Source organism: Eschrichtius robustus, chromosome 3 (assembly GCF_028021215.1).
Source record: "Eschrichtius robustus isolate mEscRob2 chromosome 3, mEscRob2.pri, whole genome shotgun sequence".
Lineage (NCBI taxonomy): Eukaryota > Metazoa > Chordata > Mammalia > Artiodactyla > Eschrichtiidae > Eschrichtius > Eschrichtius robustus.
In genome coordinates this window covers 8734080-8757300 of record NC_090826.1, presented here as the reverse complement: position 1 = coordinate 8757300, position 23221 = coordinate 8734080, and the positions used below count along the sequence as shown (strand labels likewise).

The 23221-nt window shown below is 47.7% G+C and overlaps 1 protein-coding gene across 3 annotated transcripts in view; it reads left to right on the top strand.

The window, feature by feature from the left end:
* Window positions 1–23221, top strand: part of MTOR (mechanistic target of rapamycin kinase) — a 132880-nt gene that overhangs the window by 108194 nt on the left and 1465 nt on the right. For all 3 annotated transcript variants that reach the window (XM_068538877.1, XM_068538878.1, XM_068538876.1), the window contains exons 41-57: window positions 107–203; window positions 7968–8066; window positions 8365–8487; window positions 8683–8865; window positions 9289–9423; window positions 9944–10118; window positions 11451–11586; window positions 12207–12354; window positions 12979–13101; window positions 14343–14425; window positions 15644–15716; window positions 16680–16754; window positions 17137–17272; window positions 17938–18003; window positions 20274–20354; window positions 20610–20690; window positions 22914–23019. In XM_068538877.1, coding sequence (XP_068394978.1) covers window positions 107–203; window positions 7968–8066; window positions 8365–8487; window positions 8683–8865; window positions 9289–9423; window positions 9944–10118; window positions 11451–11586; window positions 12207–12354; window positions 12979–13101; window positions 14343–14425; window positions 15644–15716; window positions 16680–16754; window positions 17137–17272; window positions 17938–18003; window positions 20274–20354; window positions 20610–20690; window positions 22914–23019 — 1920 coding nt within the window. The remainder of the gene's footprint in view (window positions 1–106; window positions 204–7967; window positions 8067–8364; window positions 8488–8682; window positions 8866–9288; window positions 9424–9943; window positions 10119–11450; window positions 11587–12206; window positions 12355–12978; window positions 13102–14342; window positions 14426–15643; window positions 15717–16679; window positions 16755–17136; window positions 17273–17937; window positions 18004–20273; window positions 20355–20609; window positions 20691–22913; window positions 23020–23221) is intronic.

The window sequence follows — 23221 nt, the reverse complement described above, 5'->3', positions numbered from 1 at the left end:
ACTGATCTGGAATTCTGCCAGTTCTCTTCCCAAGAGTCTTGAAGATGAAAAAACAGACAAAAGCTGGTAAATTAAATTTTCTATGACTTTCATTTTTCTTTTCCAGAGTCCTCACCTTATGGTTTGATTATGGTCACTGGCCAGATGTAAACGAAGCCTTAGTGGAAGGGGTGAAAGCGATCCAGATTGACACTTGGTTACAGGTGAGGGCACTTGGTTACAGGTGAGGGCACTTGGTTACAGGTGAGGGTACTTGGTTACAGGTGAGGACACTTGGTTACAGGTGAGGACACTTGGTTACAGGTGAGGCTGCTTGGATACAGGTGATGACGCTTGGTTACAGGTGAGGGTACTTGGTTACAGGTGAGGACACTTGGTTACAGGTGAGGCTGCTTGGTTACAGGTGATGACGCTTGGTTACAGGTGAGGGTACTTGGTTACAGGTGAGGACACTTGGTTACAGGTGAGGCTGCTTGGTTACAGGTGATGACGCTTGGTTACAGGTGAGGGTACTTGGTTACAGGTGAGGGTACTTGGTTACAGGTGAGGACACTTGGTTACAGGTGAGGCTGCTTGGTTACAGGTGAGGGTACTTGGTTACAGGTGAGGACACTGGGTTACAGGTGAGGACACTGGGTTACAGGTGAGGGTACTTGGTTACAGGTGAGGACACTTGGTTACAGGTGAGGGTACTTGGTTATAGGTGAGGCTGCTTGGTTACAGGTGATGACACTTGGTTACAGGTAGGGACGCTTGGTTACAGGTGAGGACGCTTGGTTACAGGTGAGGACGCTTGGTTACAGGTGAGGGTACTTGGTTACAGGTGAGGACACTTGGTTACAGGTGAGGGTACTTGGTTACAGGTGAGGACACTTGGTTACAGGTGAGGGTACTTGGTTACAGGTGAGGACACTTGGTTACAGGTGAGGGTACTTGGTTACAGGTGAGGCTGCTTGGTTACAGGTGATGACACTTGGTTACAGGTGAGGATACTTGGTTACTGGTGAGGGTACTTGGTTACAGGTGAGGACACTTGGTTCCAGGTGAGGGTACTTGGTTACAGGTGAGGACACTTGGTTACAGGTGAGGGTACTTGGTTACAGGTGAGGACACTTGGCTACAGGTGAGGACACTTGGTTACAGGTGAGGGTACTTGGTTACAGGTGAGGACACTTGGTTACAGGTGAGGACACTTGGTTACCGGTGACGGTACTTGGTTACAGGTGAGGACACTTGGTTAGAGGTGAGGGTACTTGGTTACAGGTGAGGACACTTGGTTACCGGTGACGGTACTTGGTTACAGGTGAGGACACTTGGTTAGAGGTGAGGGTACTTGGTTACAGGTGAGGACACTTGGTTACCGGTGACGGTACTTGGTTACAGGTGAGGACACTTGGTTACAGGTGAGGACACTTGGTTACAGGTGAGGGTACTTGGTTACAGGTGATGACACTTGGTTACAGGTGAGGCTACTTGGTTACAGGTGATGACACTTGGTTACAGGTGAGGCTACTTGGTTACAGGTGATGACACTTGGTTACAGGTGAGGCTACTTGGTTACAGGTAGGGACACTTGGTTACAGGTGAGGACACTTGGTTACAGGTGAGGGTACTTGGTTACAGGTGAGGACACTTGGTTACAGGTGAGGACACTTGGTTACAGGTGAGGGTACTTGGTTACAGGTGAGGACACTTGGTTACAGGTGAGGGTACTTGGTTATCGGTGAGGCTGCTTGGTTACAGGTGATGACACTTGGTTACACGTGAGGCTACTTGGTTACAGGTGATGACACTTGGTTACAGGTGAGGCTACTTGGTTACAGGTGAGGCTACTTGGTTACAGGTAGGGACACTTGGTTACAGGTGAGGACACTTGGTTACAGGTGAGGGTACTTGGTTACAGGTGAGGACACTTGGTTACAGGTGAGGGTACTTGGTTACAGGTGAGGACACTTGGTTACAGGTGAGGGTACTTGGTTACAGGTGAGGGCACTTGGTTATAGGTGAGGCTGCTTGGTTACAGGTGATGACGCTTGGTTACAGCTGAGGACACTTGGTTACAGGTGAGGACACTTGGTTACAGGTGAGGGTACTTGGTTACAGGTGAGGACACTTGGTTACAGGTGAGGGTACTTGGTTACAGGTGAGGACACTTGGTTACAGGTGAGGGTACTTGGTTACAGGTGAGGACACTTGGTTACAGGTGAGGGTACTTGGTTACAGGTGAGGACACTTGGTTACAGGTGAGGGTACTTGGTTATAGGTGGGGCTGCTTGGTTACAGGTGATGACACTTGGTTACAGGTGAGGCTACTTGGTTACAGGTGAGGGTACTTGGTTACAGGTAGGGACACTTGGTTACAGGTGAGGACACTTGGTTACAGGTGAGGGTACTTGGTTATAGGTGAGGCTGCTTGGTTACAGGTGATGATGCTTGGTTGCAGGTGAGGCTACTTGGTTACAGGTGAGGTTACTTGGTTACAGGTAGGGACACTTGGTTACAGGTGAGGGTACTTGGTTACAGGTGAGGACACGTGGTTACAGGTGAGGACACTTGGTTACAGGTGAGGCTACTTGGTTACAGGTGAGGGTACTTGGTTACAGGTGAGGACACTTGGTTACAGGTGAGGGTACTTGGTTACACGTGAGGGTACTTGGTTACAGGTAGGGACACTTGGTTACAGGTGAGGGTACTTGGTTATAGGTGAAGCTGCTTGGTTACAGGTGAGGACACTTGGTTACAGGTGAGGGTACTTGGTTACAGGTGAGGACACTTGGTTACAGGTGAGGGTACTTGGTTATAGGTGAGGCTGCTTGGTTACAGGTGATGACACTTGGTTACAGGTGAGGCTAGTTGGTTACAGGTGAGGGTACTTGGTTACAGGTAGGGACACTTGGTTACAGGTGATGACGCTTGGTTACAGGTGAGGCTACTTGGTTACAGGTGAGGCTACTTGGTTACAGGTAGGGACACTTGATTACAGGTGAGGACACTTGGTTACAGGTGAGGACACTTGGTTACAGGTGAGGGTACTTGGTTACAGGTGAGGACACTTGGTTACAGGTGAGGGTACTTGGTTACAGGTGAGGACACTTGGTTACAGGTGAGGGTACTTGGTTATAGGTGAGGCTGCTTGGTTACAGGTGATGACGCTTGGTTGCAGGTGAGGCTACTTGGTTACAGGTGAGGTTATTTGGTTACAGGTAGGGACACTTGGTTACAGGTGAGGGTACTTGGTTACAGGTGAGGACACTTGGTTACAGGTGAGGGTACTTGGTTACAGGTGAGGACACTTGGTTACAGGTGAGGACACTTGGTTACAGGTGAGGGTACTTGGTTACAGGTGAGGACACTTGGTTACAGGTGAGGGTACTTGTTTATAGGTGAGGCTGCTTGGTTACAGGTGATGACACTTGGTTACAGCTGAGGACACTTGGTTACAGGTGAGGACACTTGGTTACTGGTGAGGACACTTGGTTACATGTGAGGGTACTTGGTTACAGGTGAGGACACTTGGTTACAGGTGAGGGTACTTGGTTACAGGTGAGGACACTTGGTTACAGGTGAGGGTACTTGGTTACAGGTGAGGACACTTGGTTACAGGTGAGGGTACTTGGTTACAGGTGAGGACACTTGGTTACAGGTGAGGCTGCTTGGTTACAGGTGATGACGCTTGGTTACAGGTGAGGGTACTTGGTTACAGGTGAGGACGCTTGATTACAGGTGAGGGTACTTGGTTACAGGTGAGGACACTTGGTTACAGGTGAGGGTACTTGGTTACAGGTGAGGGTACTTGGTTACAGGTAGTGACACTTGGTTACAGGTGAGGACACTTGGTTACAGGTGAGGGCACTTGGTTATAGGTGAGGCTGCTTGGTTACAGGTCATGACACTTGGTTACAGGTGAGGCTACTTGGTTACAGGTGAGGGTACTTGGTTACAGGTAGGGACACTTGGTTACAGGTGAGGGTACTTGGTTATAGGTGAAGCTGCTTGGTTACAGGTGAGGACACTTGGTTACAGGTGAGGACGCTTGGTTACAGGTGAGGGTACTTGGTTACAGGTGAGGACACTTGGTTACAGGTGAGGGTACTTGGTTACAGGTGAGGACACTTGGTTACAGGTGAGGGTACTTGGTTACCGGTGAGGACACTTGGTTACAGGTGAGGGTACTTGGTTATAGGTGAGGCTGCTTGGTTACAGGTGATGACACTTGCTTACAGGAGAGGCTACTTGGTTACAGGTAGGGACGCTTAGTTACAGGTGAGGACACTTGGTTACAGGTGAGGACACTTGGTTACAGGTGAGGGTACTTGGTTACAGGTGAGGACACTTGGTTACAGGTGAGGGTACTTGTTTACAGGTGAGGACCCTTGGTTACAGGTGAGGGTACTTGGTTACAGGTGAGGACACTTGGTTACAGGTGAGGTTACTTGGTTACAGGTGAGGCTGCTTGGTTACAGGTGATGACACTTGGTTACAGGTGAGGCTACTTGGTTACAGGTGAGGGTACTTGGTTACAGGTAGGGACACTTGGTTACAGGTGAGGACACTTGGTTACAGGTGAGGGTACTTGGTTACAGGTGAGGCTACTTGGTTACAGGTGAGGGTACTTGGTTACAGGTAGGGACACTTGGTTACAGGTGAGGACACTTGGTTACAGGTGAGGGTACTTGGTTATAGGTGAGGCTGCTTGGTTACAGGTGATGATGCTTGGTTGCAGGTGAGGCTACTTGGTTACAGGTGAGGTTATTTGGTTACAGGTAGGGACACTTGGTTACAGGTGAGGGTACTTGGTTACAGGTGAGGACACTTGGTTACAGGTGAGGCTACTTGGTTACAGGTGAGGGTACTTGGTTACAGGTGAGGACACTTGGTTACAGGTGAGGGTACTTGGTTACAGGTGAGGACACTTGGTTACAGGTGAGGGTACTTGGTTACAGGTGAGGACACTTGGTTACAGGTGAGGATACTTGGTGATAGGTGGGGCTGCTTGGTTACAGGTGATGACACTTGGTTACAGGTGAGGCTACTTGGTTACAGGTGAGGGTACTTGGTTACAGGTGAGGGTACTTGGTTACAGGTGAGGCTACTTGGTTACAGGTGAGGGTACTTGGTTACAGGTAGGGACACTTGGTTACAGGTGAGGCTACTTGGTTACAGGTGAGGGTACTTGGTTACAGGTGAGGGTCCTTGGTTACAGGTAGGGACACTTGGTTACAGGTGAGGGAACTTGGTTATAGGTGAAGCTGCTTGGTTACAGGTGAGGACACTTGGTTACAGGTGAGGACACTTGTTACAGGTGAGGACACTTGGTTACAGGTGAGGACACTTGGTTACAGGTGAGGGTACTTGGTTACAGGTGATGACACTTGGTTACAGGTGAGGCTACGTGGTTACAGGTGATGACACTTGGTTACAGGTGAGGCTACTTGGTTACAGGTGATGACACTTGGTTACAGGTGAGGCTACTTGGTTACAGGTAGGGACACTTGGTTACAGGTGAGGACACTTGGTTACAGGTGAGGGTACTTGGTTACAGGTGAGGACACTTGGTTACAGGTGAGGACACTTGGTTACAGGTGAGGGTACTTGGTTACAGGTGAGGACACTTGGTTACAGGTGAGGGTACTTGGTTATCGGTGAGGCTGCTTGGTTACAGGTGATGACACTTGGTTACAGGTGAGGCTACTTGGTTACAGGTGATGACACTTGGTTACAGGTGAGGCTACTTGGTTACAGGTGAGGCTACTTGGTTACAGGTAGGGACACTTGGTTACAGGTGAGGACACTTGGTTGCAGGTGAGGCTACTTGGTTACAGGTGAGGTTACTTGGTTACAGGTAGGGACACGTGGTTACAGGTGAGGGTACTTGGTTACAGGTGAGGACACGTGGTTACAGGTGAGGACACTTGGTTACAGGTGAGGCTACTTGGTTACAGGTGAGGGTACTTGGTTACAGGTGAGGACACTTGGTTACAGGTGAGGGTACTTGGTTACACGTGAGGGTACTTGGTTACAGGTAGGGACACTTGGTTACAGGTGAGGGTACTTGGTTATAGGTGAAGCTGCTTGGTTACAGGTGAGGACACTTGGTTACAGGTGAGGGTACTTGGTTACAGGTGAGGACACTTGGTTACAGGTGAGGGTACTTGGTTATAGGTGAGGCTGCTTGGTTACAGGTGATGACACTTGGTTACAGGTGAGGCTAGTTGGTTACAGGTGAGGGTACTTGGTTACAGGTAGGGACACTTGGTTACAGGTGATGACGCTTGGTTACAGGTGAGGCTACTTGGTTACAGGTGAGGCTACTTGGTTACAGGTAGGGACACTTGATTACAGGTGAGGACACTTGGTTACAGGTGAGGACACTTGGTTACAGGTGAGGGTACTTGGTTACAGGTGAGGACACTTGGTTACAGGTGAGGGTACTTGGTTACAGGTGAGGACACTTGGTTACAGGTGAGGGTACTTGGTTATAGGTGAGGCTGCTTGGTTACAGGTGATGACGCTTGGTTGCAGGTGAGGCTACTTGGTTACAGGTGAGGTTATTTGGTTACAGGTAGGGACACTTGGTTACAGGTGAGGGTACTTGGTTACAGCTGAGGACACTTGGTTACAGGTGAGGACACTTGGTTACAGGTGAGGCTACTTGGTTACAGGTGAGGCTACTTGGTGATAGGTGGGGCTGCTTGGTTACAGGTGATGACACTTGGTTACAGGTGAGGCTACTTGGTTACAGGTGAGGGTACTTGGTTACAGGTGAGGACACTTGGTTACAGGTGAGGGTACTTGGTTACAGGTAGGGACACTTGGTTACAGGTGAGGACACTTGGTTACAGGTGAGGCTACTTGGTTACAGGTGAGGGTACTTGGTTACAGGTGAGGACACTTGGTTATAGGTGAGGGTACTTGGTTACAGGTGAGGACACTTGGTTACAGGTGAGGGTACTTGGTTACAGGTGAGGGTACTTGGTTACAGGTGAGAACACTTGGTTACAGGTGAGGACACTTGGTTACAGGTGAGGGTACTTGGTTACAGGTGAGGACACTTGGTTACAGGTGAGGACACCTGGTTACAGGTGAGGGTACTTGGTTACAGGTGAGGACACTTGGTTACAGGTGAGGACACTTGGTTACAGGTGAGGGTACTTGGTTATAGGTGGGACTGCTTGGTTACAGGTGAGGACACTTGGTTACAGGTGAGGATACTTGGTTACAGGTGAGGGTACTTGGTTACAGGTGAGGACACTTGGTTACAGGTGAGGACACTTGGTTACCTGTGAGGGTACTTGGTTACAGGTGAGGACACTTGGTTACAGGTAAGGGTACTTGGTTACAGGTGAGGCTGCTTGGTTACAGGTGATGACACTTGGTTACAGGTGAGGCTACTTGGTTACAGGTGAGGGTACTTGGTTACAGGTAGGGACACTTGGTTACAGGTGAGGACACTTGGTTACAGGTGAGGCTACTTGGTTATAGGTGAGGCTGCTTGGTTACAGGTGATGACGCTTGGTTACAGGTGAGGCTACTTGGTTACAGGTGAGGCTACTTGTTTACAGGTGAGGGTACTTGGTTACAGGTAGGGACACTTGGTTACAGGTGATGACGCTTGGTTACAGGTGAGGCTACTTGGTTACAGGTGAGGACACTTGGTTACAGGAGAGGACACTTGGCTACGGATGGGGATGGGTCAGATCTTGCTCCTCTTTTGTCTCCTCTTAGAATCATACACTGTAGAGAGTAGCAAGAAAGCATGTGCTGTACAGTGGTGAGGAAGTAGGGATCGACCCCAAGGTCAAGACTCCATATTTTCTTCAGTTCCTTTTAGAGAACTGAAGAGAATGAACCATTTCCAAGCCCAACAGCATCTACCAAACAAGTCATAAGAGCTGTTCGTGGCTCAGAAGAATAACTGGAGTTGTTTCCACATCTCATGCTGCACACTGTGTCTTTCTGAATATCAGGTTATACCTCAGCTCATTGCGAGAATTGATACGCCGAGGCCCTTAGTGGGACGTCTCATTCACCAGCTTCTCACAGACATTGGTCGGTACCACCCCCAGGTACGTGGAGACCCGGGGCAGTTTCTCATCTAACTGCTGACCTTCTGATTTGGTGGTCAGCCTTTCCTAAAGCTGCTCCAGAGATACGAGTGCAACTGGGAGCTAAGCGTCCTGTCCTGCCCCCGGGAGGGCCTGCCCAGCTGGCAGGCTCTGGGACCCAGGGGCCTTCCGGGAAAGAATGAACCCCCGCCAAGATGGTATAGCCCCTGCCTGGTAGACTCGGACGCGTGTCGGTATCATATTCTTGTCATCCTCCTTTCACACGAGTTTGCAAACGTTCCTTCTGTATTTGCTTCAGGCCCTCATCTACCCGCTGACGGTGGCTTCTAAGTCTACCACCACGGCCCGTCACAATGCGGCCAACAAGATTCTGAAGAACATGTGCGAGCACAGTAACACCTTGGTGCAACAGGCCATGATGGTGAGTCAGGGCCGGGGCGGATTTCACGCCCTCTGGTCACCGAGCAAACATCTTGAGTGGGATTGTCTTTCTTCCTCATGACAGGGCTGCGTACTCCCTCTGGCTGCCAGAAAGAGTACCTTCTGTTTCTCCAAGACAGGCCTTCCTGAGCTTAGCTTATCCTTGGTGCTTCCCTCCTTCCCCTTTCTGATCCAGGTGAGTGAGGAGCTGATCCGAGTGGCCATTCTGTGGCATGAGATGTGGCACGAAGGCCTGGAAGAGGCATCTCGCTTGTACTTTGGGGAGAGGAACGTGAAAGGCATGTTCGAGGTGCTGGAGCCGCTGCATGCTATGATGGAGCGGGGACCGCAGACTCTGAAGGAAACATCCTTTAACCAGGTATGGGGTGAAAAAGTGTCAACTGACAGGACTCCAGAGGCTTTTGCAGACGCCTTTCCCTCTAACCTCTTTACTGACTTGAAGAAAATGTATTCTGATGGAGGGAAGTCATAGGATATAAAACACCATAAATTTATTTGTCACTAAGTTACAAGAACCCTCCCGAAACTTTAATTGGAAAACTATGGGATTCCTCACGAGGCCATCTCGTCTCTCTTCCAAACTTACTTTACCTGAGAAGCCATCCTGAGGTTGGGACTTTGGGGCTGGAATACTGCCGAGCTTCCCTGCTGAGCGATCCAGGCCAGTGCCTTCTGGCCAGGGTGTGCTCCCGAGGAGTTCTGCTGTCTGCTTGGGGACTCAGCCTCGTGGCTGAGTCAACACAAATGACAACTTGCAAATTTCCCCTGCATTCCGTCTCAGGCGTATGGTCGAGATTTAATGGAGGCCCAGGAGTGGTGCAGGAAGTACATGAAATCAGGGAATGTCAAGGACCTCACCCAAGCCTGGGACCTCTATTATCACGTGTTCAGACGAATCTCAAAGCAGCTGCCTCAGGTAGGATCTTGAGGCTCCAGCAGGGTTAACGGTCATTATAGTCCTTTCTGTTTTTTTTTTTTTAATTTATTTATTTTTGGCTGTGTTGGGTCTTCGTTTCTGTGCGAGGGCTTTCTCTAGTTGTGGCAGGCGGGGGCCACTCTTCATTGCGGTGTGCAGGCCTCTCACCGTCGCGGCCTCTTTTGTTGTGGAGCACAGGCTCCAGACGCGCAGGCTCAGCAATCGTGGCTCACGGGCCCAGCTGCTCCGCGGCATGTGGGATCCTCCCAGACCAGGGCTCGAACCCGTGTGCCCTGCATTGGCAGGCAGATTCTCAACCACTGCGCCACCAGGGAAGCCCCGTCCTTTCTGTTTTATTGTCTGTGAACATTCTAACACTAACCCCCCAGCACCTGGTTCCACTTCTACCTGCAGACTTTGGGACAAGTCATCGCTATTGGCAACCCATTGAAAAATACTTAAATGGCATTTAAATTCCTCCCTGAGGCAGAAAACTAAACCCTGTGGTAATTATTCACAGCTCACATCCTTAGAGCTGCAATACGTGTCCCCAAAACTTCTGATGTGCCGGGACCTGGAATTGGCTGTGCCGGGAACATACGACCCCAACCAGCCGATCATTCGCATTCAGTCCATTGCACCATCTCTACAAGTCATCACATCCAAGCAGAGGCCCCGGAAGCTGACGCTTATGGGTAAGGACCGTCGTGCGGACCTGAGACTCGGGTAAGGACCCAAGTCTCCCTCCCCACCTGGCGGACCCCTCCCCCTCCTGAAACGACTGCTTGCTGTCCGCACGACTAATCTTTCTCCCGTTCATTGAGAGCCGAGTAGGGAAAAGTGGGTTTCTCCTTACTGCCTCCTCCCTGGGGCCCCTCGTTGATTCATACAGCTGTGCTTACTTAAGTGAAGCATAACACTCCCGCCCGCCCCCGGAACAGGTGGAAGGGAGCTGTGAAGGCCTGCGATGTGGAGGATGGGTGGGTGGGCAGCTGTCAGGGAGCTGATGAGGCAAGAAGGAGGCCCCAGATGCAAGCACGGCAGGTGACAGGCCACGTCGAAGGAAGGGCACTGGGCTTGAGTGTCCTTGTTTACTCTCACGTTCTGTCTTTGTGGGAAATGCTGTGTAAAGTGAACAGACTGAAGTAGAAATCAGTTCTAACAGTGAGGTTTGTTACCTAGCGGGGTGGTTTCGGGAGGCCTGAGTGCTCTGCTGGCACTCTCGGCTCTCTTGCCTTTAACAGTGCTCGTGTTTTTTAAACAGTGATTATTCACCGGCAGCAGCGAATGGTGGTGCACGGGTTATTTTCTGTCCGTGGGCTGGCCTTTTCTAATACTAAAACACCTGTTGGTCAGCTTTCAGCAGCATCTAATTAAAGAGACTTTACCGAAGGACTGTTTTCGGAGGTGTGGCTGAGTTAAGAGAGCCGGTAGTGTGAAGTTAGTACTCACCCCCAACCTCCAGCCTGAAGAGGGCACAGAGCCCGGCAAGGGCTGTAACCTGGAAAGAGAGGCCGTCCCCTAGAAGCCGTGGCTCAGACAGTGGGAGGGAGCTACTTCCAGAACCGTAGCCTGGCCAGTTGTCAGGGGCAAGGTCCCTGACCTCTCCCTCTTCCCACCCTCTGGCCTCCTGCCACTGCCCCCATTGGCCAAGCACACAGGGGAGCCCAGGGGATGTGGTCTCTAGGGGTCAGGCTTCTCGGGTCAGAGCAGGACGGAGAAGGACAGAAAGTGGGTTGGGGAGGGGACATGTAGAGTGACCATCTTTGTGCAGACTTGTTCCTGGCCCTCAAAGACAGAGTTTTTTAAAAATTTTACTTACGTTGATTTGAACAACATCTCATTGGGGGACCATTAACAGGAGGGCCATTCTTTTCATCCGTTCTAGGGAGTGTTTCTTCTGTTTGTAGGGACAGTATGACTGGGTAAGTTATGTGTCCACAGACTTGTGAATGCAGTGGTGGTCCACCAGCCAGTGGGACTGAGACCCTCTGATCCTCGCTGACTGCTCCCCCCATTCTTTACAGGCAGCAACGGGCACGAGTTTGTCTTCCTCCTGAAGGGCCATGAAGATCTGCGGCAGGACGAGCGAGTGATGCAGCTCTTCGGCCTGGTCAACACCCTTCTGGCCAATGACCCAACATCTCTTCGGAAAAACCTCAGGTATTCAGGATGCCGTGAAAATGGCACTGATTTGAGAAATCTTCTAGTTATTTCTTAACATCTCTCCAGGTAGCCATGTACCTTTGCCAAATAAATAATTACATACCTGACAGGAAGTCATCAATAGCCAAGGTGTCAAAGAGAAAAATTCTCCAGGTTTTTAGAGTATTCTCATGGGAAATGCGTTTGGTAACCTCCAGAGGATTCAGAAAGGAACACTTTGTGGCCTTTAGACTGGAGATTCCACAAATTCAGTGTGTTCTACCCTTACAGGATGACAGCCCTGCCGAGCCCTTCCTGTCCTCAGTCTTCTCTTACTCCTCTTTCTGTTAAGAACATAGATGTTAAGTGGGGAGGTTATCTTAGGCTTAGAAATAATCACGGGATTGTTCCCCCAAAGGAGTGAGTTTGTTAGACAGCTTGGGAAGGTTGATGGTGCCTTCACACCATCAGCCCCCTGACTCTGTGTGATGCTTTATCCTTCACAAAACGTCCCTCATCACACACCCCACAATAGCCCTATGCCGGCGGGTTCATTAAAACCAGTTTGCATGTGCCGTGAGTGGATCAAAGTTCTACTCTGTTTTCTGCTCAATGACCCTGCTTCCCGTGGGTTTTAGCATCCAGAGATATGCTGTCATTCCCTTATCAACCAATTCGGGCCTCATCGGCTGGGTGCCCCACTGTGACACGCTGCACGCCCTCATCCGGGACTACAGGGAGAAAAAGAAGATCCTTCTCAACATCGAGCATCGCATCATGCTGCGGGTACGTGATGAGTCTGCCAGGCCCAACCCTTTAATGTCTCGGAGGCAAAACTCACAAGTCAGGGAATCTGTACAAAGCTGCTTTTCTCGTTCTCCTATACGTGTTCATCGCTGAAAAATCTATTTGAGGGAATTAGCTGTTGATGAAGGATTAATGATGTGAGTCCTAAAGCAGATAACCTTCTCTAAGAAACAGAAGGACCCTAAAGCCCAGAAATTAGGTTTCCATCACCCTCCGTGAGACTGGACAGCATTATTTATCAGGCAACATGTATCTACTGAATACTAATAATGTATACAGAGCACTGACTGGCCATATGGGGAAATAATGCTTAGTAGGTGTGTGAACGAGGAGAACGAGAATCGTTTGTTACCCAAAACCTTGAACATTCCAGTGTTCTCGTTCATACCGGTAGGCTGGTACTGAGGCAAGGCCCGTTTTACCCTTACGCCCTGGCACTTCCTGTGGTCATTGGGTTAGAGTGGCCACTGCTTTTCCTTGTTTCCCTTCTCCTTTTGGCAGTGGTGGGGACCCAGCCCTGCCTGGCCGCGGAGCCTTGTTTCTTCCTGGGTGTGAGCTGCCTGTCGCAGGCCGCTCCCTCACGACCCTTGTGTCCTGGTGCAGATGGCTCCGGACTACGACCACCTGACTCTGATGCAGAAGGTTGAGGTGTTTGAGCACGCCGTCAACAACACGGCTGGGGATGACCTGGCCAAGCTGCTGTGGCTGAAGAGCCCCAGCTCCGAGGTACGGCACCTCCACCCCACCCCACCCCCCACTCGTGCCGCTGCCCTTTGGTGCACCCCCTCTGGTCAGGAATGGTTTTCTTGTTTGTTCCTGTGCACCTGGTGGACGAGTCTCTGTAATGATTAGCTGTGGATGATGGGCAGTCTTTGAGAGCAGAAATTGAATGGGCGAGCCACGCAGTCTAGCAGTTGTTAGTAGTTTCAAGTTTCAACCATTGCTTTACGATAGTATTTTATTAAGGCTGTTAAATCTTTTTCGTATGTATTATAAATTTCCTATTTATTTGGTTTTTCAATTTTGTTAACAGTATGTTTCTCGGTTTGAAATTTTTGTTTTGTTTTGGTTTTGATGTGCATTTTTAAATGTTAGAAGTTAATAGATTTTTAATCCTTTTCTTTAAAGTCTACCTTTGGCTTTATATTCAGAAAGTCTCCTCCTCAAGATTACATATCTTTTCTTGTACTAATTATAAGATTTGTGATGTGATATGATACTGCTGTATGATAAATATAAAAGATGTTAAGAGAGTAAATTACCTAAGTTCTTATCACAAGGAAAAAAAAAAAAAAAAGATTTGTGTTTACATTTAAATCCTTAACCCAAGTTGGAATTTAAAGTTAGGGCATAAATTTTATTTTTTTAAGATGATTAAGCAATATTTTAGTATTACCAAATCATCCATCCTTTCACCACTATTTAAAAGAGTCAATTTTTATTATATACTAAATTCTTATATGCCTTTGGATTTCTTTCTAGAATTTCTATTTCATTGATCTTTCTGCCTGTTTCTCCTCAAGTATCCCACTGTTAATACAAGTCTCTTCTCATTGGCTATTTACATATAATTTTTTTCCAGATAAATTTTGGGATCATTTTGTCAAGGTCCCCCAAAAACGTGCCAATGAATTTTTATTGAAATTACATTAAGTGTATTAAATAATCTGGGAGGATATTACATCTTTTCAATCTTAAGTGGATATCCTTAAATGGATATTTTCATTTACTCAAGTCTTTATATTTCTAAGCAAAGTTTAATTTATTTATTCATCTAAGTTCTGTACATTTCTAATTAAGTTTATTCTGAGCATAGTTTATCTTTGTAATTATGAATGTGGTTTTGGTTCCCTTATATGTTCTAACTGGTCATTGATGGACGATAAGCAAACAACTGATTGGGGTATAATTATGTTGAAACAAGTTAGTTTCCAGAGCCTTGGTTCACGTGTGCTCCTGTGTTCTAGGTGTGGTTTGATCGAAGAACCAATTACACCCGCTCTTTAGCGGTCATGTCCATGGTTGGGTATATTTTGGGCCTGGGCGATAGGTGAGTGAATTTGTTTCTTTGAGTCTTGTTTCTTGAATGGCTTCATTTTGTAGCCATTGTAGTTTTCTTGAATGGCTTCATTTTGTTTTCCAGTGAGATTTATGACCATTTGGTAAATATTTGTATTTTGTACTTTAGGCGCTTTTCGGGGCATCAACCTTAGTCCCCTATTTATTGTCCATGCCAACAGAACAACACATCAAACTAAAGAGAAGAAAAACCATAGTTCAAGGGTACTACTTTCTCCATAGGTTGGTTTAATGTATTAAAACCCATATTAAATCCAGTTGATTTTATTGATTCAATAAACATTTATCAATCACCACCATGCTAAGATAAATAATTCTATTTCCTTAATTGAAACCAACCAAAGTAGATCCTTCTGATATTCCTACATAATAAATTTTATCCTAGTGTACTGACTGAAAAAGTAGTTTAGCAATGTTCAGAAATTCAAAACAAAAAAAAAACAAAAAAAACTAGTATTCCGACGTCTACTGTTCTTCTCCTGAGATCATGTTTCATGCAATTATTTGAGAGTGAAAAAAATTTTATCCCACAGAAATAATAAATTCCTGTTTTTAAAAAACTCAGAGGGACTTCCCTGGTGGTCCACTGGTTAAGACTCCGTGCTCCCAATGCAGGGGGCATGGTTCAATCCGTCGTCAGGGAACTAAGATCCAAAAAAAAAAAACTTAGTAAAACACCTGTTGAATTGGCTCAGGGGCTCAGGGAGATGAGACCCTATGATAGGTGCCAAGTAGCAAAGATAGAGCCTTGTCACTCTGAGATGCCAGCACTGCCAGAAACCATTTATTCTGTGACCAAAGACCTTGGGAAAGCAAATTGTCTCGGTGTCATGGGGCAGCTTGTGATTCACACAGATAAATTCTCATTTGAGCCCTAGGGCAGGGGTCGGCAAACTTTTTCTGTAAAGGGCCAGATAATAAATATTTTAGGCTTCGCTGGCCATACGATCTCCGTCACAACTACTCATCTCTGCTGCTGTAGCATAAAAGCAGCCTGAAACAATATATAAACAAATGAGTGTGGCTGTGTTCCAGTAAAACTTTACTTACAAAAGTTGGATGGGTGCTGCTAGATTTTGCCTGAGTGCTGTAGTTTGCCAGCCCCTGGCCTAGAGTCTCACAGACTTGGGGATTTGTTCATCTGTGCTGCTCTCTTGACCTCCCCCGTTCTCTCTTCTGTTTCTCAAAGACACCCATCCAACCTGATGCTGGACCGGCTGAGCGGGAAGATCCTGCACATTGACTTTGGGGACTGCTTTGAGGTGAACACGCGTTCCAGAACACCATGTAACCTCACCTTCCCGGATGACCACTTTCCACCCCCCTCCAACCATTTAGGCAAACTTAAGCCCAAAATGCAGTATCCTCACCCCTGCCTCTCCTACCAAAGTGACAGAAAATCAGTCTAACAAATGAAATCCATGCTCTTTGATACTTGCCATAATTGGACTCAGAAAAGGTGGGTGGGGGGCACGGTTCACAACCCTCCTTTGTTTGTTTTTTTCTTTTCGGCCGCTCCGCGCGGCATGTGGGATCTTGGTTCGCCGACCAGGGAATCAGACCCACGCCCCCTGCATTGGAAGCGTGGAATCTTAACCACTGGACCACCAGGGAAGTCCTTTTTAATTTTTTTTTTTAAGTTTCTTTTTTTTTTTTTTTTTTTTGATGTGGACCATTTTTAAAGTCTTTGTTGAATTTGTTACAGTATTGCTTCTGGGTTGTTTTTTTTTGATGTTTTGGTTTTTTGGCAGCAAGGCATGTGGGATTTAGTTCCCTACCAGGGATCAAACCCGTACCCCCTGCACTGGAAGGCGAAGTCTTAGCCACTTAGCCAGGAAGTCCCCACACACCCTCTTTAAGTGGAGGAATCCCTTATCCTCGACGTGGCCTGCTGGTCAAAGGTCTGGGCGTGATGCACACTTGTCTTTTTCTTTTTTTCTCTCTTTTTCTCCCTCTCTCTTTCCTCTCCCTCTCTCTCCCCACCCTCCCTCTCCCCCTCTCCCCATTTCTCCCCCTCCCCCTCTCCCCCACCCTCTCTTTTTTATTTTTAGTTGTCTCTTCGATCCCAGTGACAAGACCCGTCACTAAACTCAAGCTGCTTCCTTTCTGTGCTCTAATTGAAGTCGGTGCTGGTGATGCAAAGGAAAGCCACCTGCCTGCCCCTGGCTTCAGCTGAGGAAAACAGTCTAACCAGTGGACTTGGTTTTTCCCTTTATTATCCTTAGGTTGCTATGACCAGAGAGAAATTCCCAGAGAAGATTCCATTTAGACTAACAAGAATGTTGACCAATGCTATGGAGGTGAGTGGATATTGGTAACAAGCTGATTTGAAGTGGGACCAATACAGTTCCAACCCTCTCTGAGGACAGACTTCCTTCCTTGTTAGGTCTCCAGTTCCCCAGGTTATTCTGTAGTCGTTTCCTGGTATTTTCCGTTGTGTTAGAAATGATCAGCCTTTGAAAGTCTTACCAACCTTTGCTCCAGACCTTGTTTCATATGAATAACAGTCCTGATCTGACCCTTTGCTCTGAAGACATTCCCAGCCTGGCCCGTCAGTCATGGGCTAAGTCGTCTTCCTGCGTGGAGGTGACACGCCCTCTTGACTGCCTGACTTGCGGTTGTAAGGCCTTCAGGGGCCAGTGTTGGTGACCTGTGTGGTGAAAGGCTCTGGCCCGCCTGCAGGTCACGGGCCTGGATGGCAACTACAGAATCACATGCCACACGGTGATGGAAGTGCTTCGGGAGCACAAGGACAGCGTCATGGCCGTGCTGGAAGCCTTCGTCTACGACCCCTTGCTGAACTGGAGGCTGATGGACAGTGAGTCTTAGCGAGTGCCCGGGAACTGGGGTCCGCGCCCTCCCAGAGTGGGGGCGTCTGGCGCGTTCCACTTCACGGTCCCGTCCCCCTTCAAACGCGGGGCCCAGGACACATTACTAGGCTGCTGCGTTACATTTTCACAAAGCAGCTCTGGTGGCTGGAAATGAATTTCAAGTGTTTTTATTAACTAAGACAGAAAACTCCAGTCATCAGTTTAGATACTAACTGAAACCTTTTTCAGGGTAAATTAAATACTCTCATGATTTTTGTTTAGGTTTCATGTTAAGTAGCAGATGGAATTTTGACAGGAGTTACAAGCAGTTTTGGTATCTCAGCAATATCTCAGTCTATTCTTTTTTCCTACCTCCTTAGAAGGTGTTTACTAATAAGAGGCGTCTTTTCCACTGTGCTTGTCATACTTTCACCTTGTTGTCTGGTTTACATTGTCTGAATCCAGCTCAACCATATAAAGTGTCCCTCAGGATGGGATACCTGTGCTAACATCTACCCATTTTCTCCCGAGCAGTACGTCTTTGGTTCTCTCTTAGGGGTTATAGCTTTTGGGAAAATTATATTTTTATGATTATAAGAAAATATATCAATCAAGTTTTTTTCAAGTCAAAGTTTGAAGCACTTTTTAATCCTCCCTTTATTTCTTTCCCTAGCAAATACCAAAGGCAACAAACGATCACGAACGAGGACAGATTCCTACTCTGCTGGCCAGTCAGTAGGTGGGCGCATCCCCTGAAGGGTTGCAGATTCTGTCCTTTTCTGTCCATAGTGTTTCTAGAAGAGGGTGAGCTTTGTTACTGCCTTTAGGAAGCATGACTTAAAGTAGTAAGCACCTAACGTGTGTTTTATTTAATGCCTCTCAGGAAGGAGTGGGTAGCTAAAGCTCAGAAATTTTGATCAAACTATCCAATCTTAATCTGTCTGTAAAAACATAATTAAAAGTATGTCTGAACATTAGCCTGTATTTAGCCTGCCCTTTAATGGTGCCTGGGTTGTGATAATTACTAGCTATAATACCTTAATCCTAAAGCTTTGTTAATAGCTCAGAAATAGGAAGATGGAAGCAGCAGAAATGTACTCACACTGCTGCCTGAGGAGCTGGGAAACCACATGAAACATTGTTTCCAAGAATGTGGTCCACAGAACAGGGTTCCAAGAAGATAATGTCCTTCCAAGAGCCAGAACAGGGTCAGCGTATTAAATGCTCTGAGACATCTCAAAGTAAAGCTGTTTAACTTTGTTTACCCTTGCCCTTTGCTCCCTACCCTCAGCCCAACCCTTTGACCCCCACATCTAACAACATCCTACACAGTCATCCTTTGGGAAGTACTGTCAGGGTGTATAACCGTAAAATATTCTCTACAAATACTTATGGAACATTTGCAACTAGTTACTTAGCTAAGCCAAATAGTGTTTAGAGGTGCAAAAAGAATGTGAGATAACTGAGAATGCCCTGAAGAAGCACACAATCCCATTATGGAATTGACCAGAGTATATATGAAAAAATAAAGAGAACAGTGCACTGCACAGGTACCACATGATTTGGTTGGTAACAGAGGGATGGTGGGCCTTAGAAAGGAGATACCACTCTGAACTGCAGTGGTTTAGGGAGATCGTGGGCTGGTGGAATTTAAGCTGAGCCTTACTGGATGTATGGAATCTGGATGTGTAGAAAGGAAGAGAGTGTTCTCGGCAGGAAATTGGGATCCTGGATTGGTATCATCTATGAATAGCTTGGACTCTACACTGGATACCGTAAATACCTGAATCACCCACGGTGTCTGGGGGGCCTCATACAGATGACTGGCCTCACCCAAATTACATGATACTTACTGGTTTAACTCTCAGGGTCCACCTCCTTAATACATTATTGCAGAGGGGAATTAGGACAGCCTGTTCTGGTGGCACCAGGTGCTGGTGGACCTGGTTGTTTTTATGTGGCTTCAAAGTTAAGTTCCAGGGACTTCCCTGGTGGCGCAGTGGTTAAGAATCCGCCTGCCAATGCAGGGGACACGGATTCAAGCCCTGGTCCGGGAAGATCCCACATGCCGCGGAGCAACTAAGCCCGTGCACTACAACTACTGAGCCTGTGCTCTAGAGCCCGTGAGCCACAACTGCTGAGCCCGCGTGCCCCAACTACTGAAGCCCGCGCGCCTAGAGCCCGTGCTCCCCAACACAGAGGAGCCACCGCAATGAGAAGCCCGCACACCGCAACAAAGAGTAGCCCCCGCTCGCCGCAACTAGAGAAAGCCTGCGTGCAGCAACGAAGACCCAACACAGCCATAAATAAATAAATAAATAAATTTTTTTTTTTAAAAAAATGAAGTTCCAGGGACTCATTAATAAAAGTATTATTATTACTAGCTTCAGTTTGAAGGCCTGTGATGTCCAAGGACAATGTGTAAATAACTTCATAGTTCTGATTCTAGACTGCTCTCCTGAAGGCCACAATCATTGGAGGGTGACCCTAAAGCTTGTGGACTTTTTCTCCCCAGAATTGATGTATAAATTCCTCCAAGGATAACATTCCAGTCATGTGTGTGACCCATTGAAAGCTGGTTTTCTTTATGTCATTACCAGTTTTTGTCCAACCAAATTTTGTTACTGGATCTTTGACTCGTGATCCTATTCTGTATGTCAGAACATTTTATTAATGCTGTATGTTTGCAAATTCATGCTTTGCAGATTTTAAAACTTTTTTTTTTTTGGCTGCGCCATGCAGCTTGTGGGATCTCAGGTCCCTGACCAGGGACTGAACCCGGGCCACAGCAGTGAAGTCGCCGAATCCTGAACACTAGACCACCCAGGAACTCACTAAAAACTTTTAAATACATAAAGAGTAACATAACACTTCCTCTCTCCTTTCCCCTCTGAGATAGGTAGGGCAGGTGTTAAAGGGAATATAGTACATGAAGAATTAGAGCTAATACCTTGAAACAGTGGCTTCTTGGTGTTTGAATTTTCTGCTAACTGATTTTTTTCCTCCTAGAAATTTTGGATGGTGTGGAACTTGGGGAACCAGCCCATAAGAAAACGGGGACCACAGTGCCAGAATCTATTCATTCTTTCAGTAAGTCCAACCTCTGAGGAATTGCACCAGTGACTAGCTCATTAAGAAAATAGCAGCTGTGTGCACCATGATGAGGGTCAGTAAGAGGAAGCAACAAAACTGCCTTTGAGCAGAAAAGATCCTGTGAGTTTCTCATTATATTCTGAGGACAAAGATAGACAAAGAAGAATTACTCAACATTTACAAAGTGAATATTTGAGAAAAACAGGGGCATCCATTGAATCTTACTGTTATTTCTACTTTTGTATATTCCAGTTGGAGACGGTTTGGTGAAACCAGAGGCCCTAAATAAGAAAGCTATTCAAATTATTAACAGAGTTCGAGATAAGCTCACTGGTGAGTGTGTGCATGTGTTTACTTGAAAGGGACATAAAATCTCCTTTAGTGGGTGGTTGGCCCAGTTTCCAGTGGTGTTGGTGCCTAAACTTAGACCCTATGCCGCTAACTGGAGTGTCTCTGAGGCCATCAGTTAAGGACCCTCTCTGATTCTCTAATGACCAATAAACTTTCTTTAAGTAATGCTGTTAACCTTGTTTTAACAGTGAAGTTTAACAGTAAAGTTCTGTTGGGTCCAGAGTCAGCCAAATTCAGGAAAAACTTTTTTTATTATCATGGCTTGATGTTAGAGCAAATCTGACCACTTGATTCATTGCCCATCTGTACTCAGGTAGCTGTTATGGAGTGGAGAACATGGAAGGGGAGAAACACATACTTTTGAACAGGAGACATGTCACATTAACCAGATGGTGTGACTTGGGGGTGGGAGGCGGGGAGGCCAAAGACCCCTCAGAAGGCGGTGAGGATGAACTGAGACCTGGGAGGCCCAGCACTGAGCATAGGGCCTGGCACATAAGCTTTGTCATCAAGGCACATTGGTTTATTGAGCACCCACAAGTGCTAGATGCTGAAGAAATGGTGTTGGTAAAAACAGGCAGCTTCCCTGCCTTCGTGGGGCTTAGAATCTAAAGAGGAATACTGTTGTGAGTGGAAGAGAGAGACTGGGGTTATGATGCCAATAACAGGGAATTTAAGTTCAGGAGTTCAGGACAAGCTTTCCTCAACAAACTACCCATGAGCTTAAAATCTGAAAGAGGAGTTGATTAGGGCAGATTGTTCCAGGTAAAGGAAACAGCGTGTGCAAAGGCCCTGGGGTAGGAGGGAGTATAGCAAGAAAAAAGGTCCGAAAGCCTGCCAGTCTTAACTGCCCCAGAGAAAGGTGGGAGGAGCACAATGCAAAATGTTTTGACTCTGGGTAGGCCAGGGCCAGATCATACAGGACCTTATATTTTTATCCTATGTCTTATGGGCAGTGGGAAACCACTGAAAGGTTTTAAGGGGTTGGAGGGCCTGGGCAGGTTTGCATTGTGAAATCCTGCCTGCTCTGGCTACGGGAGGAGCAGGGGCTAAGGGGAGGAAGCAGTTGCCACAGTCATGCAGGCTGGACAGTTGATTAGACACGGGCGGCAGCGGAGGTGGATTCAATAGCCGTTTAGAAGGTAAAAGCCAAAGGATTGATGATGGGGCATGAGGGGCGGGGCGGGATCAAGTGTGGCTCCAAGTCTCTGGTGACCTTCTGAGAGCTGGGATGAGCCTGACAGCCAGACTAAAGCAACTGAAGAGAATGTGAAGTGAGAGGGAGAAGCGAGGGAACGGGGACAAGTGTGAAAACTCTTGAGAAGTTCAGCTGTGCAGGGAGGAGAGAGGATGAAGCTGGAGGAGGAGCAGTTGGAGAGGCTTTTTTTTCCTTCAGTAGGAGAGGAACGTGTTTACAAAAAAAGCGAGAACGTGAGGGGGAGAGTTTGACGACATGAGTGAGAGGCAGGAGAGTCGATGTAAGGCTCCTAAGAAAGCAGCAGGCGGGGGAGCAAAGTGCAGGTGATCTCGGCCTTAAAGGGGAGGAGGGACAGCTCTGTGGGGTAACAGGAAGGAAGGAGAGGAAGCCAGCACCTTGAACACTGCCCGACACACCGTGCATGCAGCGAGTCCATTACATCGTAGAGGGGGAGATGAGGGCACTGACGAGGGTGAGGAGCCAGAGGAGAGGTGTGGACGTTCAGGAGAGTAGAGGGCTTGGAGTGGCCCTTGCGGAGATGGGAAGGCACGTTGCCCGAGGAGCAGCACAAGCCGGCCAGGCAGCGCCGAGTGCCCGAGTGAGGCGGTAGAGTATGAATGTGTGGTGAAAGCAGGCGGCCCTGCGTGAGGAAAGACTCGAAGGGGAGGCTAGAAGGATCGAAAAGAACCGGGTTCCTCGGCCACTTGCCCAACTCAGGGATGATTATGGCCTAGAGGAAGGAGTCTTCATAAGCCCATCGGCCAGATCTTCGCCACTCCTGAACTCAGCCGACCGTAGCACTTTACCCTCCAGGACCGAGTGTGTATTAAGAGGAGACTGGTGTTTATCCAAGTCACGTGGAGGAGAATTTAAAATCCAACTGTTGTCTAGCCTTTATATTCATGTATGAGGAGGAACTGATTTGGGCCGCAGGGACAGTTAAGCCAAACAGGGGGCAAGGAGGGATAACCGGGTGCAGACTGGATGCTTTGTTTCTCCTGTCCTAGGTCGGGACTTCTCTCACGATGAAACGCTGGATGTCCCAACACAAGTTGAGCTGCTCATCAAACAGGCAACATCCCATGAAAACCTCTGCCAGTGCTACATTGGGTGGTGAGTGGCCTGTCAAAGCACCTGTTCAGATAAGCAGTCAGGACCCCACCCTGTGCCCCAAGCCCAGAGTCACAGAAAAAGATTTGGGCGGGGGGTGGGGGCAGTATCCATAAAGGGAAATCGTGTTTCAAATCTCTTTTTAAAAAAGTTTGTATTTGCTGTGTGTGCTCATTGTTCCAAAAAGGAGAAAATGGAGAAATGC